Source organism: Corvus moneduloides, chromosome 8 (assembly GCF_009650955.1).
Source record: "Corvus moneduloides isolate bCorMon1 chromosome 8, bCorMon1.pri, whole genome shotgun sequence".
Classification (NCBI taxonomy): domain Eukaryota; kingdom Metazoa; phylum Chordata; class Aves; order Passeriformes; family Corvidae; genus Corvus; species Corvus moneduloides.
The window spans coordinates 25,598,235-25,626,058 of record NC_045483.1 but is presented as its reverse complement, the minus strand read 5'-3'; the positions used below and the strand labels follow the sequence as shown (position 1 = coordinate 25,626,058).

Below are 27,824 nucleotides of genomic sequence, written 5' to 3'. Positions count from 1 at the left end.
GGCCATTAACATTGAGAATAATTACCAACAGTCTAGACCAGGAGAAAAGAATATTGGGGAAAATATGGCCCCTCTCAGATTCTGAAAGTGGGTGAAAGGAGATATTTCAATTCCCAGATAATGACAGGGTTCCAGCCTTCAAGGAAAAACTATACTCATACATTCCCACTCCTTTCCTCCTTGAAGAGAGTTGCTGAAGAATACAGAGGAACAAGAGTTAAAAACCAGCCAGGTCAGGAGTTGTTCATAATTATATCCCTTTCATCCTCAGGATACTAGTTTTAAATTCTCTCCCCAGGTCCTTTTAAATCTTGTGATTTTTCTCCTACATCTCATCACCCTCGAGTGCAGTGACAAAGACACAAAATGTATCTTTTAACATGGCCGTAAGTGGCTTTTCACGGAGACACAGATAATAGCTTATCTGATTTATAGAACAATTTTCTTGCCATGGGTTTGAAAGCCTGAAGAGATGGAGGATCTGTTCCTCCAATACTTTACTTCATGCACCCAGATAAGATAGTTCTATTGGAAAGAATATAAGTCAGCCCAGTCCCAAAACAGTTGCATAACTTTCTGGAGATGAAATACAATAATTCAACACTGGAGAAATTAAAAAAAAAAAAAAAAAAAAATCTTTCCTTGAATTGAATGGCACCTTTCTTCTCCCTTCCCTGATAACAAAATCAAAAGCAGCAACTTTTGCTACCGTTGGTTTACAGCAAAATGCTATAATCATGTAGCTGCACCACTCACAGCCAGCAGGAATATATGTGACCTTACAGGCTTTATTTGCTCTTAACACACACACACACACACACACTTACCAGCCCTCCTGGACTTCTCCATCTCTAATTTACTCCTTCATGTCTCATATGAAATAAATTTAATATCACATTCCCAGACAAGACCTAGAGCTTTATTTCGACTACTGTGCAATAATACTTCTACTCAGCATACAGGTACAGTTATCACCATAGGTTTATATAGGTCATGCCACAAACCAGGAATTCTTTTTTTTTATTTTAGGGAAGAGCATTAAAAAATACTGTGAGAAAATGGAGACTTACAGCTACATGATTTTGCAGGCTGCCACACTAACATGAATGCAGGTCAACTTTGCTTTTTGCTTTGCTTTTAATTACATTGCTAGACACACCCAGCAGCTATTTTGCAGTACTGAGTTGAGCTTTTAGTTTCTTCAGGCCACATCTTATGCCTTTCAGCTACTCTTGACTTGCAGAACTCTAGCAGTTTCTCAGCCCTAACCCTCCTCCCTCAGCCGTTACACAGGATATGTCAAAATAGAGACTTGTGTGTCCTGCCCTGGTGTTGCAATACATTTAGAGAAAACTACAGTCAAGAGAGGGCCAGACGACAATTTCAACATGAAAAAACAAGAATGAGTTATTTTCTCTCTCAATCCATAGTTACTTTGTGGCACTTATCTCTAGTCCATGTTCTGCAAGCTAAGTTTCAAACAAATTTAACAAAAATACTTCAATGAATTTAAGTGCAACTGAGCAAGATTAAACTTCTGGCAAAGAAAATCCCTATGGAGTTGATTACTAGAAGTTAAGAAAGCATACCTGGGAAAGGATATATAGTGTCTTCTTTTACTGTTCTTTAGCCATCTATTACAAGAGACATTAGACAGAGCTAAATAGACCTCTGTTGTGAATAACTACCACATCTTTATACTCTGGAAAAACACATTACCTTGTTTCCCTGCCTTGAATAATAATGATGATAATAATCATCCATGGAAAAACCTTCTAAAGTATACTAAAGGTAAGTGACAGAAGAATAAGCTTAGTATGGGAAATTACCAAAGGAAGAAGCAGCAAAACACAAGGTATTTGACTGGATTAAGTTGTTTCAAGCCCTCAAACAAATTGGCTCATACAGACCTCACACTGCTCAGGACCCAAACAATAATAAGTAACACCAAGAGTACCATTTGTATTGAAGGATAGAGTCTATACTTCCTCCAGAAAAAAAGAGAAAATAATTTCTACACATATGAAGTGCTATGAAAATGAAAAAATCAGAAGCCATTGCTGTTTTAGAGGAGGCAAAAATCAGTTGCTGAGAGAGATGCGTGGGATTCTTCTTCCTCACTCCGTGAGGACTTTATAGGTCAAAACACAGCAGTGGGTCAAGGGATTCAAAGAGCTCACCCCTCATAGCTCTTTCCCCACTGCAGAAGCCAGATGAAATTCCTGTGCTACAGCACATTTTCTGCACTATTGTCTCTGCTCTCATTAGGACAATCAAAAACCAACTCCCACAGCAAAAATCTGTTACTATGCCTCTCACTCAGTATCTTATGTACAGATTTATGTATGAATTAATAATCTATGCCTTCAGCTCAGGAAAAAAGCCTTTTGTACCTCAGTCTCAAGAGATTTCTAAACTCAGGCCCTGCAGGCAATGAGTGACCATTTCCCCCACTTCTACGGTGAATTACTAAAGCTGATGAGCAATATTCTGGCAAAAATGCTGATTCAAGAAAACGAACAGTATTCCTTCAGAACATGTTTATTCTGCTAAAACCCTCCTCAGAGGCCAGGCGGCCAGGCACTCCCTGCTGTCTGACCAGCTGGCTGGCACCATTCCAGCCTGGCTCCCCGCCGGCCGGGCAGTGCGCCAGGCAGCCCCGGCTGGCAAAGAACCACTTCTGCAAAAAAACTACAACAAATTGTTCTGGTTTGCCTCTAGTTCCACCATTTCAACAATCTATTCCAGCATGGGATGAAACAAAATGTCAACACCCCAGAATTTTCCACAAAAGAGAAATAAATATCCTTTTCTGGTCAGTTTTAGTCACAATCTGTAGGTGTTCTACTGCCTTTTCACAAAAATAACTGTCTTAACAGGGTCTGCTTCAATGCCCCTGCAGAAGCATGGAATTAAACACAAGGACTATTGAGGAATCAGTCCCAAGATGGTTAAATTAATCAAGTTTTTATAAATTATCTGATGAAGTCTGAGGAACTGAATAAAGACTGCTTTTACAATAGACAGCCAAAATTATTGAGGTTACCTTTACTGGAACCTGTGTAATTCAATATACTCATAAGTGACCTAGAAATAGCAGAATAGGAAGGAGTTTTTTGATTATTTGGAGTACTCAAAATTGAAATTTACTGTAGAGAATTGCAGGAAAATTGTATCATCCTGCATGACTTGGCATAAAGAGGCACATCAAGTTCAGTGCCTGCAAATGCAAACTACCTACATGGGGAAAAGATGGCCAAATTCTAAAGGATGGTGGGGTTTAAGTAACTCCCTCTGCCCAGAAGATAATGGGTCATTTTGATTAGCTGCACAAAAGCCATTCTCAAATAGACAAAGAATTAACAGAGTAGAAAACAAAACATGACAATCTCTGTCTTAATCCCAGTCCACCTGAGTCTTGAGAACACTTTCAAATTCTAGATCCTCACCAAAAAGAAAAAATAAATAAAAGTGAACTGGAAAAAGATTCAGGCAAGTTATCAAAGTTTCTGTAAATCCTAAGCCAATTGGCAGAGGAATTACAAAGGAGGACTATAACAAAAATCCATCTGATTATGACAGACATGGAAGGGCAAATAGGGATAATTCCTTTCTCTTACTACAGCAACTCAAAGGCCATCAACTCTGACCTTTTTGGCAAATATTTTAAAACAAAGGAAAGTGTCTTCCTCTTACAACAGTCAAACTGTGGAACTGAATGTCACTGTGTGATGTGGAGATAAAAATTGTGAATTAACTTATACAGATAAAAAAATTTTCGAATACAAGTTGATCAACATGTATTAAATGTATATTGATGCAAATACTAGGTATGTTTCTAAAGGCCAAAGTTGACAGAAATAAAGGGAGAAGTATTTGACCTCATCTGTTTCTTGTATTCATTTGGGGCCTGCTACTGGCCACTATCACTGTAGGTACCCAGTTAGCTGAGCTGCAAGTACTGTCTTCATGATAAACAGGTATTTGGAAATGACAGACTTGATTTGGGTCCTGTAATTATTCCTCTCTCCTTCCCACCTCAAACTCTGCCACAGTTATTATATGTTAATTTCTGTTTTCAGACAATTTATCTCTACATGTTTATGCCTGCACAAGAGCTATGTGCTGTATGAGAAGTGACCAAGCCTTTGACCTCATGCTCTTGGATTAAATGAGCATATTTAGATCTTGACCCTTCAGGAAATGATTTTATAATAAGATGTTAGCACTGTTCCACAAGGAACTCAGTATTTTCCATGCTGCCTCACTAGAGTTTTCTATCCCATTCTGTATAGAAACCCTGAGTAAGCACCTGGAATACCTTGGGCTTTGTGAAGATGACACAGAAGCTGAAGATCAGATCCTTGAAAGTTTGAACGGGATTCTCCTGGCTATTACTGAAGATAGTTAAGTATCACACTGGATCACCAATTTGCACAATTCAAAAGCATTAATTGCAGGTTTTGACTATTGTGATACTCTATTTCAAGGAGTGATTGCTGCTGGAACCATAGCTGTCCTCAGGCTGTGTTGCTTTCTTTTATCTCTGTATAAAAATCACAAAGTTACTGGTCACTAAAATACCTAAAACTCCAGAGAAATTCCAGATTTAATATTCTATTTACTACACACTCCTAGGATTAATTTAGGGTGACCCTATCAGGTCAGGCATTTAAAAAGCAGTTTCTAGTCTACTTACACAAAAGTCCCTAAAAGCCTCTGCACAGTCTCCTAAAATGACGTAAAGCTGCATTTATTTGAGTCTCCTGGCAGATGGTGATTTACCACCTTCAGGACAGCTGGCCATATTGTCAATGAAAAAAGGCTATGGGAATTGTCTGTTCTAATTGCTAGTTTAATAAAAGATGCTGTGCCTAGCTACAAAATTAATTGCTAGGCCATACCTCAGGAATAGCATCTTAATCCCTGACTTCCCATGCCTTATGCAAGCATCCTCTTATAGTCCAAGAAGATGAAACTCTTTTCCTCTTTGCTTTGCCACCCCTGCTTCAATTCAGCATAAAGCAGAGTAATCAGCTGGAAGCACACTTGCTGCAATTCAAGTAGATGACTGTGCCCATATATTCAGAGTGAGACAGACTTTAAGAACCTTGTTAAATCAGAGCCTTGGATCCCACAGATACCCACTCAGAACTCCAGGAAACAAAGGAGCATGTGAATAAAACAGCTGCAAACCTACTGTAGGTATTGCTAACACTTATCATTGCAGAGCAGAGATCCTTCCACCTACTCAGAGAGACTGGCATCTTCCCAGCTTTGGCAAAAATCCTGAAGGGCAATCCACAATGTGCAGTGAAAGCAGCCCACGTGCTTTCAGAGATAGCCAAAAATGGTAAGTTGTGCTCAAGTATTACTACAAGGCATCTTACAGCACATTAGCTGCGTGTTTTCACTCCTGAATTTTGTTTCATGGCTACCAGCCATTGCTATTGCAATTGTTTCATTCCTAAATTGCAAAAGCCTGGAATTCCCTCTCTTTTATCTATGCAGAGGAAATGAAGAAACCATGTATTGAAGCAGATTTGGTTCTAACACTGATACCTTTGCTGGAGAGCACAGACCAAGAAATGCTGCTTCATGCTGGGAGGGCCATTGGCCGTATCTGTTACGATAATCGTAAGTATCCACTGAAAAGAAGCTGATTTTCCCTGGCTCTAAGGCATTACTTTAAAAGGCATTGTAACCTGTAACTCATAATAATTTTATGAGACCTGAGCACATAATGCACTTCAGCCTCCAGTTAGGTATACAATTCACACAGCTCACACAAACCTGGCTGAATGCACCCTAAGCACTGCCTGAACTCTGGGTTTCCCCCCTGTATTTTTGACTTCAGGGTAGCACATCTCTGTCAGAACTGCGTTGCAATTACAAGAGGAGCAGAGCCTCATACATATCTTAATCAATTTTGCAGAACTGCCTTGGGTCCAAATCCTGAATGGCTTGGACTTCTTCCAAAGTAATAAGAACATCTATAAAGGAAAGCACTTGTTTAAAAACCATGTTAGAAAAAAACAGACTTAAAAAAAAACCAAACCAAACTGAGATCTATCTACGCAAGGAGTGGTCTTTTCTGAGGACCACTGCTTGTATGCAAGAGAGCTTTGTGCTCCATAGTACCTGGACACCAGCTTGCCTGCTGTCTCACAAACTAAACAATTTTCATTTACTTGCCCAAACCGTTTAAGATTTTTCTTTTAACTCCCAGACTGACCAAAATATTTATTGTATACTGAAAGTAATATGGAAATTTTCACCCAGTATCTTCTATCCACTACCCACTGCCTTCAACCTATCTTCTCTTATCCTTCTGGTGTGGATCTGCACAGCTTTACTTAGAAAGCTGTGGGTTTGCCTCCCTGTACTGTTCTTATGAAATCCAAATGTGATGGGTACCTGGTATAGATTCCACTAAGCTCCCTGTGAATTACATGTATTTGCCAGGGAATGACACATAATAGCTTAAAAAAAGCTTTTCCTTGCAATAACACTCCTGGCTCATGCAGCTCCTGTACACCAGCATTGCTACAGCATATGGCCATACTGCACATCTGCTTCCCTTCTGGCAGAGCACAGGCCCAGCACAGATTTGCCAAGACAACTGTGATGTGCTTTAATAAATTCTATTACTAATACAGCAATAAATACATCAAAGAGAAGAAAAATTAACTTCACCATTCCCTGTCTGAATTTCCATTGCCCATGCTACAATAGCACCCAGATCCTTCCTGGTGTCTGCCATACACGCTGTGACCCAAGCAGGAGCCCAGCTCTCAGCAAGACACTGCTGCACAAGCAGTGCCCTTGTGCTGGTAAGAAACCATCACTGGCCAAGTTTGTATCTTATAGTTCTTGGCATACTCAAAATCATTTTAGATATTAAGCAAGCATTCATTACAAAACTACAAAAAGAAAGAAAACAGTCATCAGGGATTTTCCTCAGCAAGCACATGTGGATGGAGACAGTGGCTTAATTACTTAAGTCAAAGTAGAATCAGGAGGTTTAGCAAAAATTTGTTCCAAACTTGCATTTCCTCCACACACACATTAGCCTGAAGCTACCACACAAAGGCTTTACAAATTCTAACAGTGTGAGAAAGAACCAGACTACATTACTGCTAAGCATCTCAGCTGGACCCTTTCCACTGATTTAATCAGTTCCTGATTTAATCACCTTTAACATCTATGCTTTGCTGACCAGGTGACCTTCAGGAGGAGCTGGTGAAGGTTGGAGTAATCCCATCACTGGTTCGAATATTAACTGACTATGCAGAGAGTGAACCACTTGTCCACGTTGCTCTATTGGCCTTGTACAATCTTGCAGACCTTGGTAAGTAAGGTCTTTTTTAAAAGTTTTTTAAAGTTTTTGCATCTTAGAGCAAAATATCATCTCCACACTGTCACTGCACTTCCATGCCCACACATTTGTTGGCTTTGTTTTGTTTTTCCTTTGGTTTTGTGGTGAGGCAGGGGTGGTGTTTTTTTGGGCTTTGTTTTTAACACATTACTGATACCTAATCAGGAACTGGCCACACTATCTGGATTGGAGAAATAACTACTCTTCTATGGAGCAGCAGCATTTACTGGTACTACATTAAAACAATTCAGATTTAACAGACAGCTTTTGGCCCCAAAAGAAGAGATGGCATAACTTCATATAATAAATTGAAAATTTCAGCTACTTCAGAGATGGTACATTAAAAGCCTGTTTATTAAAATCTCATTTCTATTTAATAATTAAGTATCCATACTTACTGAAACAGCTTCCATTTTCATTTACACAATTTTCAAAGCAAAAGCTTTGAAATCCTCTGATTTAGAATATATTTGCCCTACTTTACACAAGTTGTGAGTAGTAATAGAAGAAAAAGACCAAGTACAAAATTATTATCACTCTCGATATATGGTCTGGCTAAAATTTGATCTACTGCTTCCTCCTTTTAAGGGGAGAAGCAGGGAAGGGGACATGGTATCACACTGTCACATTATTCTCTAAGTAGGTCTGTCCTTATTATAGCTCTTACATTATTCAATATATGCCATTAAAATGTATTCTATGTCAAACAGTGGCAAGCTTTGCTAACATACATCTTGATGGTGTTTAGGAACCCAGCAAGACTAGAAGCCCCTAATCAAGGCAAAAAATATACTACTACAGCAAAGTGACATGTGCTAATGACACTTTCTTGTGTTAAATAATCATACTCCAGGTGGATTTTTAACAGTCAGGTAAATTAAGCCAGGATTAATCTGACACCTATGAGGTCTACAGGAATTACAGAAAAAACAGTTAAAGCAGCTGGGGGGAGAAGGGATAGAACTTTCCTGTCTCAGTGCTGTCCAAAGAAATAGAGGAGTCTGTCAGAACAGAAAAAGCCTTCAAAAACAGTGTCTAATCACTTCAGATCATAGAGAGATATGCCCTAAACATTTAATCAAATAAAGAAACATTCAAAATCCTGACTTTATCACACGTACAGATTCAGCCAAGGAAGCTCTAAGCATGACCAAAGTTGCTGAACAGCTGGTGAAACAACTGAGGAGAGCAGAGAGCCATGAGAGGTTAGAAATTGTCTTTGAGGTCCTGCAAGCACTTGCAGAAAACGGTAAGGCTCCTTTTGGTCTGGGTGGAACAAGGGGAGACCGGGTATTGAACTGGTTTAAGCTCTGGGTTCCAAGTTTGCAATGGGAGCCTGCTAATGGAACTAGTAACCCTTTCAGGAGAAAAAAGCCAAAAGAACATGCAAGATCCTGGCCTGAACAACATTGTAAGAGGTGAGACAACAAAGAAAGGAGGGAGAGAGTAGCACTCCACCGCATTTCAGTAGATCCAAAAGACAGCAGATTCAAATTTATTCTCCACGGTGGGTAAGAGGAAAGCAGCAACACAGATCGTATTTTTAATTTAAAAAATCAGAACAACTGGGTACCAAGTTCAATTCCTGTTTAGGTCATTTACTTAAGAGCTTGACTCGCTGCTCCTTGTGGGTCCCTTCCAGCTCAGAATATTCTGTAAATCTGTAAAGATGTGTACTCTAAGCAGCAGTGCCAACATTGGTCCACTAAAAATATCTAGATATCTGACACAGATTTTAAAGACATGAAAGCTCATGACTGGCAACACAAATGTCAAAGACCACTGCAGAAAGTTTTGCTCATTCTGCCTTGGTGTCATCCTAGCTCCAGAAAGCTGTTACAAACAAAACCAAAACAGTGACTGCACCTGAAAAAAACACTAGCTAAAGTTCAAGGATTTAGCTTTCTATTTAGCTTGAAATGCTTCCACAAAGAGCCAAGAAGTTTTTAATGTACTTTTACTGTGATCTCTGCAGATGCTCTGAAAGTGCAGTTGGTGGAGGCAGGTGTGGCAGAGGTGCTGTCTGAAATCCTGCTGAGGCTCCAAGGCAGTTCACAAGCTGAAGATACATGCATTGTGAAGGCTGCATCGGATCTCATTGTCTCTCTGCTTCTTGAAGGTAAAAAAAGGGAATATTACAGGCCAGGTACATAAAGAATCAGCATCCAGATGTCCCCCACAGCAGAGGAGTTGCCATCTTCTCTGTTGCTTTCTTTTACTTAACAGGGACCCATCCACAATCTCTTTTATCATCTGTACAGGAATCCTTCTCAGGCACCACACTTTTCATTTCTATAGCCTAGAGCCCAGTGCTTGGGCTACCATGCTTCCCTTCAGGCACGTACGTGTGTTGCCTCAGGTGATCTAAAATCCCTGTGTCTGTCCCTGGCCAGGACACAAAGGCCACGTGCAGGAACTTGAGCCATTGTAGCTGTACTGTGGCTATAAGGTCACACCCTGCTTCTGTAACTTTACTTCCAAAGCTGGCTCAAGAGCCAGTCTTAAATTTGAAGCTAATCACATTGAGTTGCAGGGTATTGAACTACTCCCCCATTCACTATTCCAGATCTGTTAGGTACTTTTGAGTATCTGGGTTAGCAAATGAAATGTAGTAACTTCTTGTAGTCCAAGTTCTGCATCTATCTATTAGGAACAGACTACACACATTGGTGACCCAGATGTTTTACTAAGACTTTAAGCTGATTTCAGGAACAACACAAAAAGGCTCAAATTTTGTTTATATTGCTGCTATGCTGTATTTTGGGTAATACAGATTAAAACATCAAGAACTGGACACTTACACTGCATCTCACCACTCTCAACCCCAAAGCAATCAACAACAAAGGTCTTAAATTATTAACCTTTACAACAATCTAAGTCATCACTTAATGACAGAACAGTTCACTTTGGGGCTAATTATAATCAGATATGAGATATTCTCTATTTCTCATAACACAAATAAGTACATACAGAAGGTTTTTGCCTAGGGCTGTGGCATCATCTCTTAGAACATGGATACTTGCACCACATCCAGACACTTGCAGCTACCAAGACAGGGGCAATGCCTATTGCTAATTTTACAAAACAAATTGTAAGGTTGGTTATTCTCTACCCTTCAAAGATGGAAAGCCACTGCTTGTGAGTGCAGAGAAAACCAACACTATCAGATTTCACTACTCCCTGGTTCTGAAACAGTTGCATTCTTTTCTGCAGACTGGAGACTTGCATGCTTTTAAGTTATAGATGCTAGTGATACTAAAGTAATTTGGGGGCCATAATCGTGAAAAATGGGTCAATCAGGTAGGCAAGCTTTTGCACTTTTCTTTTTCCTGAACCACACCTTATTACAGGGGAGACTCTGGAAATATTTCATCGGGAATATATTTTTTAGAAATAAACAAAAACAAACAAACAAAAAAAAAAGCAGCAAAAAAAACCAAACAACAAAAAACCCCAACCAACCAACCAAAAACAAAAAAACCCACCAAAAACAACAACACCACACAAACAAACAACCCAAAAAAACCACCCCCACACAGTTATTGATGTTTGAGGTTTTAAATCACTTTTCCGAAAGGGAGGGCTACTCAGACACATTGGCAGAGGGGAGAGAAATCTCAAGATAAGCCATTTTATCTTTCAATTCCTATTACAGAAAGCAATGAGCCTTTATACTATGCAGAGGGAAACAGAGATTCTTATAAGCAGACTCCTGGAAGGCATGCTGTGCTCAATCCATCAGCGAAAGATCCCCACCACACTTCCTGTCCTTTGTCACCGACAGCTACCATACTTGCTTCAAACAGAGTTAACAAAATTGCTCAACTTTCTGCACTAATAGGTGCTTAATTATTATAAAAGATTCCCTCAAATCTGTCTGAATATTGGTTTTGTTGGGGTTTTTTTTTTTAAGCAAGCTATCATCCACACATCTCTTCACCTCCACCTCAATCTTTCCAGGCTCCCTTTCTTCCTTGCCTTATACCTTGTTCTGAATCAGCCATTGTGCCTCATGGCTCTACAAAGGCCACGGAAGTGCCCCCAGTGCCTCTAACTGGCTATTTCAATTTACTCAGCTGAATGGCTTGCTTTGTCTCTTGCTCTTCTCCCCCCATCTTCCCCACCACAGCATTAGATGTTTCATGTGGAAGAAGCAAATAATCTCTCTCATGCCTCACTATGTGCCACTGATGTGTGCACAGTTTTTAATCTGGGAGAAAAAAAGTCCTATGGAAATCTGATCTCAGCATCAAATGACTTCTAGGCAATGAAAAGATGACAGACAGCTTCTGCAGCTATGAAAAGTGGTTGTTCCTATCAGACTTTAACTATGAGCCATTAAATTGAATGTTCTGCTGCTATTAAAGCAAAAACTCCATAGGAGAAAAAAGCAATTTGGAGCTCTGAGACAATCAAAGCAAGGCAACCACTAATGGGCTCTGCCTATTTGCACTTTACTACATGAGGAAAAAAAAAAAAAAGCTCTGACATTCTTCAGTTTGAGAGGTGGGGGAGAAGAGAGAAATTAAGTTCAATTAAGGTTAGTCTATATGAAGATCGAAATTTTTTCCCTGTAGAACTTTATCAGACCAAAAGAGGTGACCTATTTCTATGGAACCTGTTCCTAAAGTGGACTGGGCAATTTTTCCTCATATACTCTGATCTCCAAAGATTAGGAGCAGGCAAGAGAACACTTGAAGAATGATAAGCAAAACCATCAGCTTTTCACAATGTGGGCATAAAATGGTATCAAAAGATTTTTGCGTGAGTAGAATTCTAACTATTTCACAGACTAACAGATCTCTCAGGAAAATATCCAATTACATTTTATAAGCATTTGACAAATTCTTATCTAACATATGTAAGAATACAGGGGAAAAACAGGCTACTAAGTGAAATGTTAAGAGACGAGAAGAATAATAAGCACTTGTTCAGAAGACAACATGTTCAAAGGACAACAGGAGTGTCTATGACTTGGAGGTGGAAATATCATCCAAACCAGCAAAGGTGTTAAAATTACTAAGGCCCTTTTTCACATGCTATACATACAAAAATTAGAAGCCTGTACACCTCAGTCTGTAAATTTAGTTAGAACCATAACAAGTACTAAAGATACTTTTGGCCAGACCATGTATTTGCATGAGGTGTGTACAGTTCCACAGATAACTCTTTATTCCAAGTGAACATGTAGTCTATTTAGTGTTCACACTGTTTTGCCATTTTTTAACTAACAGCCTTCACAAGGTAGGAGCACAGCAATAAGGAGGTGTTCGTATGTGTCAGGCATATACTTCTCTTGAGGCATAACAAACTGCATAAAGGAAAATACAGAAAATTATTTTCCAAATGGCATCTTCAAAACACTTCCTTCAGAAAGGATGCCATCTGTAGCATGGAGGGTTTCCTTTTGCTCTTTAGCAGAACTTTCTCATTTCCTAATAAGGTGAGCTAAGCAGCTTCTGAAAACAAAGCTGCCACTTGTACAGAGCCAAGTTCTCAAAGACAGAAGGACACAGACACATGCACTGACAAAATACTGCAGAGCATTGCTGGGGAAAGTGGTAGTTTTTTGGAATGGACAAATCTGCTCCTTCACTTGGATTAAATAAACCAGATCTCTTCAGGTCAGGTCATATTTTCCTACCTTTATATGAGTGCAACACCAATAGACTTTTCATTTCAGAAAGTGTGTTTCTCAAAAGAGGTAAGAAAAACCTAGCTCTGATTCTTTCAAGGAGTAGTTAATGATAACTTATTTCATAGAAAACAAGGAATAACAGCAGTACAGAACTAGTAATCAGATTTACTGTTGGTGGATAACATCCCTGGTTTCACAATAGTGTCTTAAATCAGTAGAATAGTGAAATTAAAGGAGTGTTAAAGGTATCCTGGGAAGAAATGGAAGATGCCACTGGTATTCTACTACATATATAGCGGAAAATACAGCAGCACTGAGGAAAACAAACAAACAAAAAGACTGGAAAACCCAGGGTTTTGAATTTGACAGTGACTGTCCCTTGAAAGCTCTCTTAAGCTAAACTTTACTGGAGTCTGTCTCAGCATCAGTTTACAGGTAGCTGAAGCTTACCTCTATCTAGAGAGCTGAAGGTTGCAAAAAACAATGCAATATCTATAGTCTTGATCTTAGCAAGACATGAAAACAGTCAAGACTCCCTGAATTCTGAATTTGCATTATTAGTTTCTATCATTGTGTTTCTTACCTGTCTCACCTGCTTGGTTCTGCCCCTTTCTTCAGATAGCAGCTGTTTGCGCATGGTCCAGCTGGGAGTCATACACCAGCTCCTGGACCTGCTGGAGAAACACGTCCAGAGCAGGGACACCTCTGTCCAACAGGCTGCACTCAGTGCACTGCAGAACCTCGCTATTCCAGGTACAGTCTGAAGACAACTGACTCACTGCGATTCTTTGTAAAGATGGGTCATCTGTGCAGCTCTGTCCAACTCACCAATGCCAGTCCCTTGTGTTTTGAGGGGCAATTGACTTTTCCCCCTCTCCTGCAGGAACATACAGTTGAATAATTCATCAGGACTTCCTCATCTACATAAAGAGTTTAAATATCATAAACCGTAATCTCATTACCAGCTGCTAAAATTGTTTCATATTAATAGCATACAGCAGCTCAAGACAAAAAAAAAAAAAAAATCCGAACAGGGTTTATAGCTTAAAATACAGAGTACAAGGTGGAGATAGCTGGTAGGGATGTCAGACTTTCTCTTCCATAAAGCCAATATTCACTGCTACATACAGAACCACTAAATCGTAATGTTCTTTGAAGATGCATTGTAAAAAGCTCAACTGAATTATAAAATATCAATATATTAATACAGAGCATTGTGATTATCTGTTCTGTTCAAGTCTATTACAAACGATTTTAGAGCTTTCCAAGTGTGTGGACACTTGAAATGCTATTCCTACACTGCAGTTTTCCTCATCAATTCATAAAAATATCTGTAATATCTGTTATATATTCTAACAGAAATGCAACACTTCTAGAAACACAAACTCTATCACTTTCAACAGTATAATCTGCTACCTGAAAAAAAAAAAAAAAGAAAAAAAAACACTGAGTGGAAATCCATAAACATTAATTAAATATGGGTCAACACTTGGAAACAGACACAGAAGAACTCTTCAATTCAAGTATTGATCTTAGAGAACAGATGCTTATAAAAAAAAATTGAAAAAGTCATTATGGTCTAGTAAAATGAGTCAGTCTGTGCCACTGAAAAACAAGGACATTAAGAGCAATTTACTTAAGAGGGTCTGCTTCCCAATTTGCCCAATAAAAGGACAAAGGGATATAACAGTTCTCTCATTTCACTGTCCAATCTTCCTCACTACTCCCCCAAAAATGCATGCAGAAATGGGAAAAAAATTGCTCTGGAGGAAGCAGCTTTTGGTAGCACAGCTAAGCAGTATTAAGACTCCTTCCAGACACGCTTATGATTATTACCAGGGATTACTGCACCAACCAGTGGAGTAAAGATGCAAAAATGAGGAGAGGGAAGCACAGAAACAAAGGCATGAACAACAGGGGATCAGTGAGCTCAAATATGAAAAGAAAATCCATTTTCAAGAAATATGGCTGAGTAAATCACATCTTCCCCCCAGTTCAGTTAAGATGAACTGGCACAGAAAGGTTTCCTCATGTGAGCGGGCAAGTGGATGGATAACCTATTACAACTAGAAAAAGGAAGAGAAACAACAATGTTGTGTTTTATGCACTTATTCTGGCCAGGGCTAAGTTCAAAATCAACCAAAATAACCCGAGAGCAGTGCCCTAGGGAAGTTTTAGCCCAACAGAGAAGTCTAAACAATCAGGTAGTCCTGACTTAATTTCCGAGCTCTCTAACAAGTTGAACTTTTTGCTAGAAGCCTAACACAGCACACAGTTCACAACAGTTATATCTATATTTCAGATGTTTGTGTCATTACTGAGCCTCGCATCAACATCTCTTTTCCATGTTCTAGTTGTCAGCAAGGTTCAGATGCTGGAGGAAGGTGTTGCGGAGCGGATCGAGGCGCTTCTAAGGTCAGAGAGTCCTCCTGTGCAGTGTAAACTCCTTGGAACATTACGGATGTTAGCAGATGGTCAAGGTAGGCACCTACTAATGTTCACTGAGATCAGCTATGAACTCCCCTCCTCCCTTACCCTGCAAAACAAGGGCTGTGCAAGACTATGGGCTAAGTGTCCTCCTAACCTAATTCCACTCAATCTGGAGAGCTTCCAGCAGAGATTACTGCCAGAGGCTGCACACTTTCCAGACTGACCCAGTCAGCCTCAGAGGTAGTTGAGAAACAAACCACACAAAGAATCCACAGTAGTCGGTGAGAATGGGCAAAGGCCTTAAAAGATGATGTTTTTCACCAGAGATACAGCAGCAAGGCATGAGTATGATGAAAAAGAGCCAAGCTGTAGTGTCAAATCACAGGACAGCAAATCAATAAAGAACTAGAGAACATAAAAGGAATAAAGGGGGCTGGGTTGGAGAGAGGCAGGAGAAATTCATTTCTACCAGTCTTTCTATACACATTGGCAGTTTTATCGTGCTCATGTGGTTCAAATGTTGAATTTACTTTGCATGTTAATGTATTGGATTATCTATTTGCACTTCAGTTTAACACAGAGGGGGGTATGCAAAAGCAACAATAATCTTTCTGTGCACATCACTGCATTTTGAGAAACATGCACGATGTCGGAATTACATTAAGATCTACTTCAATATCTTAATATATCCTTAGGCTTACTTAGCTCTTACCAGAGCACAATACAAAAACAAGCATCGTGGGGTTTGGTATTGTCTTTCATATTGCCAGAGCAGCTGCTCTAGAGCACTAATCAGTAGTGATCCCTTGATATGCAGGAATGAGATATGCCAAAACCAGAACCAGAATAGTTATGACCATTTTGTGACAGGAAGTGACAACTGACATGGGACAATTACAGACACCACTTCATTAATTATATGGAAGAAGATAAAACCTCACTCTCCTACATTTCACGCTGCTTTCAATTGCACTACTGCAGGCACCCCTTAATATGACAGCTACTTGCATATTTTATCAAATTAACATGCACAATAGAAAATTTAGATCTAGCCCTTGTATTACTTTCCACTGCTTCCAGTCCAGTGAAAAGCTGCTTTTACTTATATTTCACTGTGGTAGGAAATGAACATTACAAGATATACAGAAACCTAGAATCTTCCTGCTCTGAGGCTTTGAAGAAGTCATTTTAATGTCATTTCTCTAAAGTTGTATCTCAATTGTGACAGGGGGAAGCATTTAACATTTGAAATTGAGACACCACAGTAACACAGATCTAAATTATCAAACACTAAACTGTCTTTTTTTTTTATTTACCAGCCCTAATACAAGGTTGGAATTTGGCACAAGGTACAACTTCTAAATCTGACACAACGTTATTATCAAAATGCAAAGTAGAATAAAATATGTAGGAGATTCAGTGTTTATCCATTCCCACCTCTGAACATAAAATTCTATCACTTTTAATTACCTTCTATTCTGTTTACCCATTGCCCTTAATTAACTCAGCCTGAAACTCTCATGAATACACATCTACTAAGAAGTCCACACTAAATTAGTTAATTGCCTTATCTAGTATAAATTCATTACTCTGACTATCAGCAGGCATGCTGAGGCTTACAGACTAGAAGAGGTAGGTTTCTTCCTAACCACAGAAAACTGCAGGCAGATCTGTCACCTTCGTTACTATAAAGAGATGTTAACTCCTGGTTCTTCTACCATTTTACTTCAGAGGAGCAGAATAATTTGTGCACTTCAATAGCCAAAGGACTTTCAGCACAACTGAAAGTTCAATCCTATAAAATGACAAATTTGAATAAATTTTAAGTTAAAAGGTTTTCCTGTTAGGAAAAACTATTGGGTTTTATCTCAAAGAGCTCTACTGCCTGCCAAACTGAGTAAAGAACCTGCCTTTGCAACAAACCTCTTACACTGGTTCCATCCTCCAGCCTCTTTCTTCAACTTCCTGTACTAAACTGATTACCATGATCTCTGCAGACTAATGAGTAACATCTGAGTAGAAAGAAAAGTCTTGTGTTACAGGAGATAACATGCAGGTAGCTGTGCAGTGCCCTGTAACTCTTATCTCAAACTACGGCAGCTAGGCTATAAGCTCCCAGATTCCTTGTGGGATTTTGACCTGTGGATTGTTCCTTAGTGGACTGGACAAATTAAAAAGGAAGTGTGTGTACTTCCCCACCTCCTTCCTCCAAAACAGAGTATAGGCTAATTTACAGCTTCTTGAAAATATCCAGAGCAATCATGTGGTTTACTGACACTGACCTTCTGGTGCATGCTCTATTTGACCCTGCCAGCATATTTCAAAAGAAATGCAACACACAAAGGAAAGGGCCAGATAAAGGAACAGGAGCAGGGTGATGCCTCTATCAAATCTATCCCTTCTGTTACAGGTGTTAATATAATTAGAGTTCCACTTCTCAGGAAAAGTTATCTAGTGAGGTTTTTTCAGATGTCAACCATACAGACTAATATTTCTAGCAAGTCTTGAAATAGGATTCCTGAAACACAGGGGAATGCAAATTAAAAGGCTCTTCCACACTCAAGGGGAATTTCTGATGATGCCTTATATGTGGTTCAACACACATCCTTAAGACTCAGGTCATCCAATTACTGACATGCTGCAGTTCTGTACTAAGACTTGACTTCCCATGCTACCAACAGTAATGAATTATCACTGTAACAGCACAAACAGGCTCCCAAGAGCCCACGGTTACATTCGTGCAGGGCTCAAAGTGCAAGTGCAAAACACCAAGTGGGAAAGGGACAGGCCCCCTGAAGTATCGCAACAGAGTATTTGCTTTCATAGAAAGCTGCTCATTTTCAGCCCTACTTCAGCAGCCTCTTGAAAAGGATACGTCTGTTGGAACAGCTTGTTTTGTCCTTCCCCTGCACAATTCCTTTGGTAAGTATTTCCAAGATCCTTTAAAAGCCCAAAGCTTCAAGCAGAGTTCTTAGAGGATGCTGAATGCATGCACGGCCCTAGTGACTTCCACATTCACATTCCTGTGGCAGACAGACAGAGGTCTGATTTCAAATGCCTCTTGATGATGCTTTTCTCTTCAGCTGACGCAGCTGAAATCCTGGGCCATGACCCCATGCTGCTCAACAGGCTGGTGCAGTGGGGCAGTGTGAGTGACCACAGCAGCATCTGCAGAGAGGCAAACCGGCTGCTGGCATCGATCCTGCACCACAACAGATCCCAGGTACGAGAACTACTGCTCTGATACATTTCTACTTCACCCTTCTCAAATATTTTTAGAGCTTGTTGACACAGCTAGGGATTAAACAGCACATACAGCTTTACAACAAAAACCATGAAGGCTCACAGTAAAAACCTCTCTGGTCTGCCTCAATACCAGTAAGGGCGAAGTGAGGGGGAAACCTGTGCACTCTGTAACCACAGACACCTCACAGAAACAAGCACCATGGTCACTTACTGTCACTTGTCAACACTGACCCTCCTCGAGTAAGGCTTGACAAATGGAAAGCAGGCTTGACAAATGGTAAGCAGGTAAAGCTTTTCTATGTCCATAAATATGTTTCAAATTTTAAATTAAAATGGTAAAAAAACCCCAGGCCTGTCCTAAATGTCAGTCCTCCAGCAGCTCCAAAGAGCCCAGTTATCCATGATGAATGAATCTGGCATGATCTTTATCTGCTGGTATTTTAGAACAGGCTTCTGTCTTTTGTAAATTGTGCTATTACACACAGGCATCCCAGCCATGCTTTACTATGAGGTAGTGATTAAAAACGTAGATATTATCTTCACAGGCTTTGATAAAGCAAAACTAATCCTTGCTAGTTTGACGACTTGAAATGAAAGAGTGGAATAAGGTCAAACTGAAACAAGACAAAATATATATATCTTACAGATATGCATCTATATTTAATTCTAAGTATTGATATTCCAGGTAAATTAGACCAGCTCTAAGCAGACACATATGATCAGTGCCAAAAGCAGTGTTATCTCTAGTCTTTGAATACCATCAGTTTGCACTGCAGCAGACAAGTAATTTCCATCTATTCAGAAGCTGAAGAGTGCAATCTCATTTCCCTCTCCATTCTACTGTATTCCTATGTCAGATTTCCATCTGTTTTACCTTTGCTTTAACAGGAAGTGGTCAAAGCCATCCAGGCAGCACAAGGAGTGAAGCATCTGGTTTCCATGACTACAAGTGAACATGCTGCCATGCAGAATGAGGCTCTGAATGCCTTGGCAATAGCATCTACAATCGATTTAGGTATTTTCCTCCAGAAGCATTTATCTGTGCAAGATCCTCAATTATTAAGAAACATTGTCATGCTGTTAATTCTAGGTAACATGTATGAAAAAGCACGTTTCCTTGTCTAGATTTAGCTCTTCAGCATGAAATAAAGGTTGGCAGCCATTCAGATCATAAAATCAATAGGCTTTGGGAATGGCCTGAAGTTTTGCTTCTTATTTAGGATAGAGTCAAATCATCATGCTGTGTGGACAGGCACTAGCTATTCGAGTAGCATATGATACTAGAAACCTACACAAAAAAAAAAAGAGGGAAAGTAAAGGTGACTGAGATAAGAAAAGATGGTAAAGGCTAAATGAAGGACAAGTTATATACCCGAATGGTCAATGAAGACTATAAGTAAAGAAAATAATCTTAAGACATACATGAGGAAAGAATAAAGCAGAAGCATAAATTAAAATGCATTGTAGAAGCTGCAAATGAAGCAAATAAGAAAACTGTAGATTCAAATGACTTTTCCCTGAGCTAATTTTCAGTTACCACACAATTTTTTTCAGATTTTTCCTGTATGACTTGAAAATGGGTCTCAATTCATTACACCACCACAGAAATCTACAAACATCAAAAGATGAATTGAAAAGAAAAATAAACTTGACATTTGTAACTTCCTACAACAACAAGTATGATTGTGAAGAGCCCACGTTACAACTTGCCTACCATTAAATTCTCAAACTCATTTGGCCAACTAATGTGAACCAGCATTTTTAGCACTGAATATTTCAGGTTTTAATTTATTATGAGGTTAACTTTATACAGCCAATAGTAGACTGGTCCTGTCTTCAAGAATGAGGCCAGTAAAGAAATTCTGTACAGAAAAGAGCACAGAAATTCTTCAGTACCGAAGGCAGATACTCAAGACACAGCCAATCTGAAATGAAGCCAGTGAGGAATTTTTTTTTTTAAAAAGCATATTCACTTTCTAATTTCTTTTCCGATAACAGCTATGGGTTACTATTTGTTTACTTATTTTTCAGAAACCCTTGAAGAATCTTTTAAGGAATCACAACTAGTTCAAAGCTTACACAAACTTCTACAAGATGATGATACAAGTCCTGAGGTGAAATACAATTCAATGGGCCTTTTGTGCAGACTTCTTAATTCAGGTAACTTCATCTTAAGTTGTCTGTGATGGAAGGATGGGTATTTGTGATGAAGTGTTTTCTGTCACCAAAATATGCTGCCTGCAATGCTCCAGTGAGTAAGTAAAGGATATTAGAGGTTCATTCTGTATTGATCACCAAGAATCATAGTCAAGTAGCTTCCTTCTTTATGAAAAGCTGATTAAACCATCCGTTGAATAAAACAAATAAAAAAGGCTTTATTCCACTGAGTCAGTGGCATAATCAAGTCCCAAAATAGCAAAATTAGGGCCTTGGAGTAAAGGGATCTTTGTCCAACTTGACCACACACAATTGCCTGGCAGTCCCAGAGAATTTTTGTGTCCAAAGACACAGTCTGTACCATGCTCAGAGGCAGGCATACATTTGTTCCGCCTGTGCAGTAAGCAAACCAAAGCTGAGATAAAGCAGCCATTTCAGCAACGCTGCCTTCACACAGCAACTTTCAGTAATGCATAGCAAGGGTATTATTTCAGTTTCACTCCACGGTCAGGGAAGACTTAAAATGCTTCAAGCAGGATGGGACAATCCTGGATGTGCAGCAGTACACAAAAACAAGCACCTTGAAACCAGGACTCCGAAGATCTCATTGCAGTTTCTCACATCTAAACACAAAAATTACTTAAATTGAAAATAATGATTGTACTTAGGCAAAGATGGATCACAAGGTGAGCTGCCTTTCAAATCCTGGAGCCACCCTGTATTGACAGACAAGCTGGATTTTGCAGTATACTCTGTTTTATCCCTGTAGCCACACAGATACTGGAATAGGACAAAGCACTTGCAGTGCTACTATGAAGTGTTGACATAACAGATGAGATCTATAAGACTTTTTTCCAGAGATGTAGATACTTAGCATTTTATAGACTAACTGGAACACTAAGAGCTGTCTTACTAGTGTGGAATGGTAGCAAAAAGTGCTAAAAATTGTCCTGTATTAAAATTTCAAAATTTGGGTTTTTTCTGTTGATCAGCTCTTGGAAGTCAAACAGGAGGAAAAAACCTTAATCAGTCCAATACTTCCAATGGCTGAAAGAGTATCTATTGAAAAAAAGAATGCTTTAATTAAAGTAGCTCATTATGAACAGCAAGTACTTCAAAGTTTTTATCTTACAACAATTGTTGGGAGCCACTATATCATGGCAGGTCAGCATTTCATCTCTCGTTCAGGTGATCTGAGACAAGAAATAGAAGAGGACAAGATTAAAGACACACTTGAGCGACTCTGCAGTCACAGCAATGCAAATGTGGTCAAGGAAGCCATCACAACATTACAGGTTTTGAGAGGAGAGACACCCCACTAACCTCCCTTCTCCCACGTGGCAACCCAGCACTGCTGCGGAGGCAAACACCACCAGCTTTGCAACCCTTGCATTTGTCATGCTGCTGCATGAAGCCCAGCTGCAGCTCCTGCTTTGAAAGCTGTATATAAAAATCCCTCGTTTGCACGTCTCTTTGGCCTGATACTTGCACCACTGCTGCTCTTCACTGAGCCACTAACACACAGCAGTAGGAATATGTCCTGTCGAGCAAGTGGTGTTAGAAAACATCACAGGAGAAACATCAGGCAATTATCACTCACAAATTTTACAGCTGCTTGGTTTTGTGACATTAGGATACACACTTGCAATTTTTCTTGTATCAATAGGACTTTTAAATACTTATATAAAAGTCTTAAGCTTTTATCATGCAACCTGACACAGGAGTTAGATTACATCTGTAGCTTAAACAATACAAAGGGTTAACCAGCACCTGTTCAACCTCTGCACATTGTGAATCACACTGTGAGCTCAATTGTTAGGTGAACATGCTAAAACCAAAACTGTCTTTAAACTAACTCCCCCTTCAATCTCCAATTTTAAAGCTCATCTCTGAAACTTTACCGGCTCCTGTCACAAGTTATATTCCTAAATACTTGAGGCTACAGTCTTGTCCTGATTTCAGAGGTGCACGTGCTGTAAACCTGGAATGAGACTCTGCAAAAGCAAAGTTTTCAAGAAACTGCAGTCAGTGAACACACAGTGCTTGCACAAGACACAACAATAAAGTTGGTTAGAAATTACAAGTGGGCAGGGGTGAGGATGTGAAGGCAGCCATTATCACCCATAAGAGAAACTGGGTTTAACTTTAGATAATGGAAAAAAAAGTAGTAAACAAATGTCTTTGAACATTTCTGTGGAATCCTTTTGTATCTAAACAAGGTCACTAGATGAGAAGGTAACAGATTCTATTCCACAACTTGTTCTTATGGGAACTTTTTGAAGCAGTTGAAGGTATGTGGCAATCATGTTGTCCAGACCTAGGAGACCAAATTCAAAATCATGTAGTGGTAGAGATTGAAAAGCTCAGGAGCAATTACTTTTTTTCCAGCCAGCAGAAAAACTGAGAAAAAAATAGACAAGCACTGATCTTCAGAAACCTACTATAAAGCAGACTGTATTTAGAAGTCAACAAGACCTCATGTTCTCAAACAATTTGAGAACTGGCCTATGTCTGCAAACAAACATGACAACTTTGTTCCTGCAAAAGCTTTCCCACTTGCAAAACTCAGTAACGCTACCATGTGCACTACACTCATCACCAAGTATCACTCTCAGGAGTACTCTTCAGAAAGGGAATTTCATAAAACCACCCCAGGCAAGTGCCACTTGGTGAGGAACACACAAGCAGGTTTTTACCACGTAACAGGAGAAAAGAAAAACAGAGGTTTTAACTTCTTTGATGTCCAGAGATTTAATAGTTACTCTACACCATTCTGCAGCTGTTCCCTTGTTCATGGCTTTCCATTAACAGAGCAGAGAAAAGCATCAGTCTTATCTATTATTCAACAGACCAAAGTGAAAAGAAAAAATATCAAGAATTAGTTTCCGCAAAATACACAAACAAGCACCCCTGGACCTTCACCATTTCTGAGTTATCCACAAACTGCAGTCTCAGTAGCCAGGCTAAACCTTAGAGAGTGAAATACTAGTGGACTGGAAACAACAAATCTTAGGAATCATACTCCAGGAGTAGAAAATATTAAATTTTTATTTAATCAAATTTAAGGCTTGAGAAAAAATATATTGAAAGTCACTCGGAAAAGCCATCTCAGAAGAGGAGACAGAAGCTCCCCTTCCAATGGCTGAACAATGTTCAAGCAGCATGACAATGCACAGGCAGTAAGGGGAAGAAAGAGGGAAGGATGGAATGGGGAGACAAAACCCAAGGCAATTCTACACAGAAATCAATCACCACATCAAGCTCCATGGACTGGAAGCACAAGTCTGTCCACATGGCACTGCATGAGGTCACCAAAGCTTAAGACCTCTTGGGAAGAAACATTCAGGTTTTCACAAGGCAACCCAAGGTCCTCTGGTCACAGCACTTTTTTCAGTGCTTATATTCACCCTCCTCTTCATGTACAGGGAAACTGTGTCCAAATGCAGTTATATTAATAGAAACAGAGGCAGTTACACTGTCAAACAGACTGACAAATACATACATTGCTTAACAGAAATCAATTGTGCTCATTTCTGAGAAATAAAAGTGATCACATTTAAGTTTGCTTCTCTCAGTCCAGTTCTTCAAGTCTGACCTCATTTGACATCTTCATTAAAAACCTTGGTTCCACTGTAGTGTTTGTGAAGTTGTTCCAAATGCAACAGCTGAAATCTCAACACCAACAATGTATCAAACCTCACTGTGAGATCACTGAATTACTTTCCTTTGAGGTTTTAGAGGCAGGCTCACACCCAGCTACTTTTATTGACAAGACTTTTTTTAGACCATAACCTAAATCTTTCGCCATGAAGTCACTGCAGGTCCACAGAGAAGGGGCTAAATAAAACTAAGTAGAAAGTATTCCCATTACAAGCCTGAAATTACACTAGCCATGTACGGGGGTACTTCAGAATGTACAGAGGCAAAACAGGATTTTAAAAATGATACTGAATAAGCACAAAGAAGTTTATCCACAGTGGCAAAAAAGAAAAATCACTCCATAGATTTAAAGATCCTCAAGTAAAGTTGAACTTCTCTCTATTTCAGTTCCAAATAACTGAAACACTGATACAAAAGCTGGTGTTAATATGGCTAAACCCATTAAGAACAACCTGTGGAAATACAACACTTCAGTTAAATTCTGTCTTGCATGCAAACAGTACTTCAAAAAGAAAAAGTATTACTTCATCTTCAGTTAACTTGGTAAGATTTGCAGACCCTGGAATCCTAATCTGTAATGATGGCTCCTGTCAGCAGCTAATTTCAGTGCATGAGCTCCACAGCCATCTTTGACACCGGGATGATTTTCACCAAACTGCTGAAATTCCTTCCTAGCACTAGGAGCTGACAGTGCCAAAAACTAGCAAAGGGAAATGTACTCCCTAGCTGGCATTTTCAGTGCACTGTTTTATGAATAAGAAGTTACAAATCAGAAGCATCCTTCTCCAATTTTACATGTATCAGATTATCACACATAACCTTAACCAAGCAAGTTGGTTGATGAGGTGTTGCAAAGTTTCAAGCACCAGAATTTAAAGCAAAGTTTGCTGGACACTGCTCTGCTGCTTGCAAAGTTGTAGTACAATCACACATTCCTGGCTGTTTCCTCATGGATCAGATTCAACAAATAAGTAATACAGACCTCACATTCAAGGCTTTACAGAAGAAATGCCTCTTGCTCTCCCCTCAGTGATCTACTGCTATGGTTTTCTTGTTGTATACCAAAGTTAAGAGTCACAGGTGTACTTCCAGCCATTTTACTTTCAGGTTTTCAGATGAGTTAATAGCAGACTACCCTCTGCTACTGTAAGGAAATCAGCCATCCTTAGACAAGCTTCCTTTTCCTGTTGTGTCTCGATCACTGGCCAGAAAAAGAACTATGAAAGCTGAAGTACACATGAGGACTGTCTGAAGTGCTTCACAGATTGCAAGCTAGAAGGATGCCTGGATAATCAACCAGAACAGATTCTTACTGTTGATCAACTTCAATCAGTAAGAAAAGATTCTTACTGTTGATCAACTTTTGCCAGTGAAATGTTTGTTAATACATGCATAATAGAAAAAAAGGACATAATATATTTAAAAGTTTGGCTTCCAAAGAAAGCCATATACATTAGAAATACAAGTATTAAATCCTTCAGGCACACTACATGTAGTAAAATATCATTATAAAAATAGATACTTTTCTAAAATTTACACTGTTAGGCACTGTAAATGAACCTGCTCTCCCTGAAAAACCTGGTGTCACTGGAAGCAGTAAACGATGTTAGTTATACGGCCCACAGTAAAACTGACAGCTACAGCTACTTCCAAGAACTCTTCAGACACATACCTTTACCTTAAAGCTATGGATACACCACCACAGTCTTACAGAAAAGACTTGAACTCCTACTGAACTACAGATCCATCTACTAACCCCCACATAGGGAGGACTGGAAGAAGAGTTTTGTTTTCTCTAGATTAAAATAAAAACCCTGACATAGGAAGGACTAGTTAAGCTTCATGTAGAAAATGACTGAAGAAATCATTCTGGTTCACTGTATTTTGATTCACATTTGAACCATGAACCAGGCAGAACTGATAATTCAATAGCTTTAAAGATGACTTCAAAGTTCAACTTAATCTTTTGCTAAATCTGTACTTCCTTACTTAAAAACATACTTCAGTAAGGATTAACACTGAATTTGTAAGTCTTTCATCAGTCCTGGTAGTGGCAGTTGAGACTTGTGAAGATCAACATAGCAATTGTGAGAGAAACTACAGGAATAACAAAAGCCATCAACAGCTAGCACAGCATGCTTGCTACCTACTGAAACAAGCTGCATTTTGAAGTATGTGCAGACAGCACTTTTTAAAGATATTACTGATCATTGAAAGGATAAGCATTTTTAAAGAGGTTTTTCTTCTATAAATAAAGAATATTTACATTATTCTCAGACAGGAAACAGCATGAGGGCTTTACACCCTCTTGCCTGAAACAGAGATTCGTAACACATAATGCTACAGATAGTCAGATTTTTGCCATCCTGGGAACTGGCTTGCATTTTTCAAAACAGAGTGGGGTTTGCACAACCAAGAATCAATTAAAGATCTAGACAGTTTGTGATTTTTTCCCAATTTCCAATTATGGTTGCTGGATATCTTGCCAAAAATGACTGGATAAGTCTACTGTAGAGATTAATACGATTGCAAGATTCTGAAGAAATCAGCACACGACATTTGAAAAGATTATATTTTAAGACAGATGACAGGAGTGAAGACAGGACAATCTTCACAGCAATCCTTCAAGGAAAGGGCTTACAGCAGTTTCATGTCCCCCTGCTACAGTCTTAAAATCTGTTCTGCCAATGTCTCGGGAAATTACATTTCTTCCTCAGAGAACAACGCTGGTGCACTGAGTTGTCTTGTTAGAGAAAAGGTAGACAGTATGCGTTTGGCAATTCTTTTGTAACAGCTTCAAACAAAAAGCATAAGCAGGGGAAAAGAATCCACATAAGGCTTTTAGCAACAGAAGTATTTCATGGTCCGTGCATTTCTTCCACCTTGGTGTCCAATCAATAGTCTCAAAATAGATTGTTTTGCAACATGTGTCTGCTTTCGTATTCAGAAGGCATTACTTGCTTTTACAGCTTCAATATCAGAAATCAATGTCCTGGCTAGGAAAATCCCAAAAATCTAAAAAGATAAAAAAAATACCATTTGTGAGATAAACTTGTAATGTACCAGTCTATAAGATGTTTGTTTGCAGGTTCAGATATCATTTCATAGCCAAGATCATCCATCAAAGCATAGCTATTACTAAGAAGTAGTAAAGGCAACAGAACCTTGCAGGTAATAAAACTCATGAGAAAGATGCTTTCATGTAAAACTTCAGCAGCATTCAAAATAATAAGCTTTCAGATGCCTTAGAGCTAGAAGAAATCTACTCATCCACTAAGTTTGAGCGTCATAAACACCCATGCTTGCCTATTGCTA

General features: G+C 39.2%; 2 protein-coding genes across 4 annotated transcripts in view; one reads left to right on the top strand and one right to left on the bottom strand.

Annotated features, from left to right (window-relative positions):
* Positions 1–24,409, top strand: part of LOC116447107 (rap1 GTPase-GDP dissociation stimulator 1-like) — a 31,686-nt gene extending 7,277 nt beyond the window's left edge. Inside the window, exons 2-13 of the mRNA XM_032115808.1 lie at positions 4,296–4,406; positions 5,231–5,353; positions 5,512–5,637; positions 7,223–7,351; positions 8,502–8,627; positions 9,354–9,497; positions 13,635–13,769; positions 15,371–15,496; positions 18,530–18,669; positions 19,581–19,707; positions 20,724–20,852; positions 22,038–24,409. Of these exons, the coding sequence (XP_031971699.1) occupies positions 4,296–4,406; positions 5,231–5,353; positions 5,512–5,637; positions 7,223–7,351; positions 8,502–8,627; positions 9,354–9,497; positions 13,635–13,769; positions 15,371–15,496; positions 18,530–18,669; positions 19,581–19,707; positions 20,724–20,852; positions 22,038–22,171 (1,550 nt within the window). The 3' untranslated portion in view covers positions 22,172–24,409. The remainder of the gene's footprint in view (positions 1–4,295; positions 4,407–5,230; positions 5,354–5,511; positions 5,638–7,222; positions 7,352–8,501; positions 8,628–9,353; positions 9,498–13,634; positions 13,770–15,370; positions 15,497–18,529; positions 18,670–19,580; positions 19,708–20,723; positions 20,853–22,037) is intronic.
* Positions 23,880–27,824, bottom strand: part of TSPAN14 (tetraspanin 14) — a 35,263-nt gene continuing 31,318 nt past the window's right edge. For all 3 annotated transcript variants that reach the window (XM_032115813.1, XM_032115812.1, XM_032115814.1), the window contains exon 9: positions 23,880–27,524. In XM_032115813.1, the coding sequence (XP_031971704.1) occupies positions 27,453–27,524 (72 nt within the window). In that variant the 3' untranslated portion in view covers positions 23,880–27,452. The remainder of the gene's footprint in view (positions 27,525–27,824) is intronic.